Source organism: Choloepus didactylus, chromosome 1 (assembly GCF_015220235.1).
Source record: "Choloepus didactylus isolate mChoDid1 chromosome 1, mChoDid1.pri, whole genome shotgun sequence".
NCBI classification, from domain to species: Eukaryota; Metazoa; Chordata; class Mammalia; order Pilosa; family Megalonychidae; genus Choloepus; species Choloepus didactylus.
In genome coordinates, this window is record NC_051307.1 from 110,024,565 (window position 1) to 110,030,564 (window position 6,000).

The window sequence follows — 6,000 nt, forward strand, 5'->3', positions numbered from 1 at the left end:
TAAAAAATTAAACCATAAAGATCATTTTAAGTGAGCCAGTAGGCATAAAAAATGCAGTGTTCAGCTTTCTCACAAAGCACATCCAAGAGTCAGACAGTTCCTCCTGACCATTTCCAAGTCCTAAGAAGTAACACAGATTTAATGCATGCCTCATTAGCCACATTAGGGAAAGTTTATTGAATCCTTTATAGCTACATATACAGAAGAATTAAATACAAATACCTATTTCTAACCTGAAACACTGGTTTAAAAATAAGTCTCCTAATGTTTTACATATAATATCTAATCAGTAATGTTTTTCTTAGATTGAATTTTATAATAAACTCCAGAAAACAGGCAAAATAAAGAATATTTGAAAATATAATCCTCTACTGAGTCTCTGAACTCAAAATCTTAGCAGAGCTTAGTTTTAATATTTGGAAGGCTAGAAGAAAATGAGCATATTTGGTAAAAAGGAAAAGACAAAACAAAACAAAAACCTAGGCAAATGATGAATATTATCTTGTTTTGAATTATCAGCACTTAAACAACTACAGGAACAAACAAGAATAAACAACAAAGTTACATGCTATCTCTCAACAGCAGCCAATATTGACTTGAAAAGTTTTTCCCAAAGGACCAGATCTTCTGTACACTAAACAATTAGCATATCTGGCAGCTTCCAGGCTCTTGGATACAATGTGGACACTCGGAAAATAAGGACACTCACAGAAAAAAAGCCTGGGCAAGATCAGAAAGTCCTTAGAATTGGAAACTTTCTTGACTCTGCCTATGCCAGAGGTCATAAATCATTACCAAAATTCAAAACAGTGCTGTCCATTTGAAATATAACGTTAAGTGGCTTACGTAATTTCTTTTTTAGTCCCACATTAAAAAAAAACTATTTAATCCAATATATACAGAATATTATCATTCAACATCTAAGCAATTTTAAAATTACTGAAGAGGTATATTACAACCTTTTTTCAAGCTATGCCTTCAAAAATCTGGTGTGTATTTTACACTTCCAGCACATCTCAATTCAGACCAGTCACATTTCAAGTCCTCACTAGCCATATATATGGTGGGTGGCTACCATACTGGACAGCACAGCTCTAAAAAAATTTTAGTAGCGACAATAGTGGGAATAGTAAGGCTTTGGAGGATCTCCGACAAAGCCCCTACCTCAATGTGGCTGGGAATACCCGGAGATTGCTCTAAGGCTTGACTCTTAACTGATGGAAAATTGGGTATCTAAGAACATATGTCTGAGCATAGAAATAAAGAAGCAAGTAGTCAAAAATCTAGGTTCCTAAACATTCATTCTGGTGATTAAAACTTACTTGGCCACACCAAAATAAATACCACTTAGGCCTGTGTTTCCTTTTCCTACTCTTCCTCCATCCATTCCTTAGGAGAGAGGTAAAGAACGGAAGTGCTTCCAAACTGATGTTGAAATAAATCTGATACTCATTTATTTATTCAATCAACATTTGGCAGGTGCTGTCTTGAGCGCAGGAGATACATAAAGATAAATAAGATAAGGCCCATGCCCTAAAATATATGGTCCAGTCAAGTGGGTGAGATAGCTAGACTTAAAGAGATAGTGTACTACATAGAAACACAAATTCACTTTTAGTGTTATATAGCAGCACTAACAGAAATATAATATGAGCCACAAATGCAAGCCACACATGCAAATATGTAAACTTAAATTTCTAATAGCCACATAAAAAAGTAAAAAGGAGAACTGTAATAATATATTTTACTTTACTCAATATATCACAATATTATCATTTCAACATGTAACAATATAAAAAAATTGAGATATTTTACATTCTTTTCTTTGTACTGTTGAAATCCAGTATGTATTTTACAACTACAAAATATTTCAAACATTTCAAGTGTATTGGATAGCACAGTTATGCTTGATAGACCTAGTTTTTAGAAAACAATAGAATTTGGCAGTTACAGGTACAGAATAAAGAAGTAGGATAAATAGAAGGAGCTTCACAGGTTAAAGGAAAGGAGTAAGACAATGAACAAACAAAATAATTGACAGGAAGTGTGGAGAGCAGGCTCAAAGAACAGAATCAAGAGCATTGGTGGAATGGTTAACTTGGAAAGAGGAGGGTCAACTGTTGCCTTCCTTCGCAACAGGTGAAAGAAGAATTAAGTACAGATACAAGCAAGTTTGGTCAGTGAGTGAGAAAACAGAAAGCTGAGGGAGTTCAGACTAAGAGCGTCCCATTTCCTCACTAAATCAGAAGACAATCATACTAGCTTTCATCCACCATTGCCAATACAAATTGGAAGGTATTACACTTATGGAACAACTTAAAAAACAGTTATCCTAGTATGACATATTAAGTAGTATTTTTGTATAGTCATTTTCTGACTTTCTTCTGGGCTAGGAATTTTGATCTTGTATGTTTAAACATAGAAGCAATACTAGGAATTCATCATTCTTTCCTTACCTATTCATTATTTATTCAGCAAACATGTCCCCAATGTCTACTTAGTGTTAAACACTGTGTGAAGCACTGTGCATAAAGAGATGGACCCTTCAGACCGCCACTTGCTTCTCCAATATTTATCATATTATAATACACTCTACTAGATATATACACTTTATGTGCATACTATATATACTATATACTTCATTATATATTAATATATTATAATACACAGCACATAGACAGTGCTTTAAAAACTTATCAGCATTACATTGCCCTGTAAAGAAATATTATATGTCAACTAAAATATGGATTGAAGAAGACTCAAAGTCCAAATTAGTGCTGTTCAATAGGACTTTCTTGGATGACGGAAATGTTCTATTCTGAGCTGTCCAATATTGGTAGTCAACAGTGATATGAATTTTAAATTATATTTAACTAGAATTTTAATAGCCACACATGGTTAATGGGTATGGTACAGGTCTAAATATTAGAACACAGTGAGGAGCTAATGGCATTGTAATCAAGGCCATCATCTCTAACGAGTTAATACACATAAGACGCTGCTGGAAATCCATATACTTGAATAATAGTAATTGTACCAGAAAGATACCATAAGATACTCTTCTTAGCTTAAAATAACCTTAACACTGTGAACTAAAAAAGAAATAATGAACAAAAGAGGAAAATAAAAAACAAAAGAGATGCCACTCTTTTCTTTTTCACTCTACTTCCCCAAAGGAAAATACCAACCTGCCTACATTCTGATCTTTCCCATGTCAAGTAGTGAAAATACTTTGTCAAGATAAGGTAACAAAGATGTTTTTTAATTAGAAAGAAATTACAAGGGTATAGGGATTATTTCCGTACAAAGTGACAAACTTTTTTTTTGGTGAGACTACTAAGTAGTTGAAAATCACGATTCATATAATGAATAAAGTGCACTGATTAACTCCAAACAACCTTTCCTTGCGATTTGCTAATTTGCTTACCAATTCCCCTATTTATCTGAACTTTATAAAATAATCCATTGCTAAAAGAATAGTGACTCAATCCATTGAGCAAACGGAAGTGTAATCTAAACTAGACTCTGACTTGAATAATTCCTTTATGACTGGGATAGTAAAATACCCTTTCATTACTCTATGCATCCAGTGTCCTTAATGTAAATTTAAGTGAACACACAAACTTAATCAGAGATACAAAGTCTGAGCACATACTCAGATATCTGATAACTTGAAAGTAAAACCAATAAGGTGAGCAACTAAACGACAGAGATAGCATTCTCATGCACAGCAACTTGTTCAACTTGTTAACCACCCCTGTAAGGCAGTTGTCTTGTGAATTAACCACACAACTTCCGGCCCTTTCTTTTAGTAGTGTTCATTTGAAGCCATTTTAAAAAACTACCAGATTTTCTATCCTGAAGATGAGAGTGGTTATACAACTGGGATTTTATTCAGGCTAACAAAAAATAACTAACACTGAGAAGTGGTGACTTATTCTATTAGGAAGAGCTTTAAGAGAGCTGTCTTAAAAATTATCTTTCTACAACACAAAAACACCAAAAGGTACATACACCTTCTATACATGAAGATTTGACAAATCAAAAGCACGAGCCCAAATCTGTATAAACTAACTTTCAGAGTCAAATTACTGTGCTATGGATTACTGCAACAAAGTCAAAATATTAGAGCAATACCGTATTATAATGACATCATTAGCTTGTTTTCCGAATAAATTTAGCACATATCTGGGATATCTGAATTTACCATTAGCTAAAAAAGAGAGAGAGAGGCAGGCAGTTTTAGTTTTATTTTTAAGATTTTTTTTGAGAATGATGCCCACTGCAAAAGGAAGTAACAGAAGGCTGAGATCCTCAAACACCATACTTTTTAAGTCTTAACATTAATGTGCTGGTCTAGAGCAAGGAAGAAGAGGTTTCAATTCCTTGGACCCACAAAAACCTTTATAGACCACAAAAATCATTTCTGCTTCACTAAGATTTAACACTGCTCTTTGAATTAGTAAATGAAAACACTTAATGCATTTTGGGAATTAAACTGTAACAGAACTTAACACATAGTTAAGGTTAGACTTCTTTAGCCAAGAGCAATTTCTGTCCTAAATGTCACAGTTGCCTTAGTGCTGTATTTTCTGGGCTGTAGCTGCCAGGAAGAAGTAAGATTTTTCTCTCTGAATTAATTCTCAGAAAGGTGGTGTTTTACATGTCTTAAATCACCCTTTTCTGGGATTTTTTTTTCTCTCCAGATGCTCCAACAACAGCGAAATGTTAACCAGTGGTTCCAAACCTGTCTCGTTCAAATGGCATCGAGGAGAAGGGAAAAAAAGTACGGCTCATATTCCAAAAGTTTCACTTGGGGTGGGATAAGGACAAGGTAGAAAAGCAAATACAGTCCTTCACAACTTTCTCACATATCTTTTCAGAAACAAGTTGGAATATTCTTTCTTCCCCTCATCCAGGCCTTGGGTAAAAATTTCTTTTGTCGAGGGGTGTTAAACTATAATACCCTCTTCCTTAATAATTAATGTTGAATTGTGACACTTTTCCCGAAATCAGTGACATGTGGGAGGTGAACACAAGTCCTCCCCTATTCACTCAAACGTGTCCCAATTATTAGAAGCAGGAAACACAAGCCGTATCTTCCCCACACCTACTTTCGTTCAGCTCACTTGCTCTGTTTCCTCAGGCGGGACCCCCACCCCGCTCAGGACCCCCGCCTCTGGCAGCAGCCACCGAAGGAGGGACGAACAAGACGAGGAGGAAGTCACTGAGAAGCGCAGGCAGAATGCGCCCCCCCCCCCCCCCCCACCGTTCTAGCCCCAAGCCCGGAGGCCCGGGACGAGCACCCGGCTGCGCAGGGGTTCGCCGGCTCCAAGCCCCGCGCCCGCCTACTCTGCGGCCTAGCCAGGTGCCCGCGTCCCGGTCTCGCGGCTTTGCGCCGCCCGCCCTTTCCCTCACCAGCCACCGGGAAGTGGCAGGGCGGAGGCACCTACCAGCTGCTGCCGGACCCAGCGCCACATGCCTCCGCCGTCGCGTCCTAAGCCCCGCAGGACCCGGGGGACGAGGGGCTGCAGGTGGAGGCCGACGAGCCCGATGGGGAAGCGGGCGAACCGTTCAGGCTGAAGTTCCGCTCGCCGCCGCCACCTCACTCCCCGCGCCGGGTCCCCATCCCGCTGCACCGGCCCCGAGGTCCTACAGGCGCGGCCCCGGCGCCGCCCCCACCGCCAACCGGCGCTGCTGAGCCTGTCGCCGCGCCGCAGCCACCTTCATTATTGACCGCTGTCACCCGAAACACCCCCCCAACCCCACCCCACCGTCTGGCCTGGCCCCCAGGCCCCACCCAGGCCCGCCCCCGACGCCCCAGCCCGCCTCCGGACGTGACGACAGGGGTTGCGCGGGCCCTAGGAGGCTCGGTGGCTGGGTATGCTCGGTGTACCCCGCTACGGTACTGAGCTGGGGGGCGGCGGTGCGGGAGGGGCGGAAGCGAGCGTGGAAGGGTGTGGGGTTCTCGAGCGCGGTTTCCATCTTCTTGCCCTGCCT

The 6,000-nt window shown here is 40.0% G+C and overlaps 1 protein-coding gene across 3 annotated transcripts in view; it reads right to left on the reverse strand.

The window, feature by feature from the left end:
- ATP11B (ATPase phospholipid transporting 11B (putative)) overlaps positions 1-5,734 on the reverse strand; it is a 165,966-nt gene extending 160,232 nt beyond the window's left edge. For all 3 annotated transcript variants that reach the window (XM_037839789.1, XM_037839793.1, XM_037839796.1), the window contains exon 1: positions 5,454-5,734. In XM_037839789.1, the coding sequence (XP_037695717.1) occupies positions 5,454-5,480 (27 nt within the window). In that variant the 5' untranslated portion in view covers positions 5,481-5,734. The remainder of the gene's footprint in view (positions 1-5,453) is intronic.
- Between the last annotated feature and the right edge of the window lie 266 nt (positions 5,735-6,000).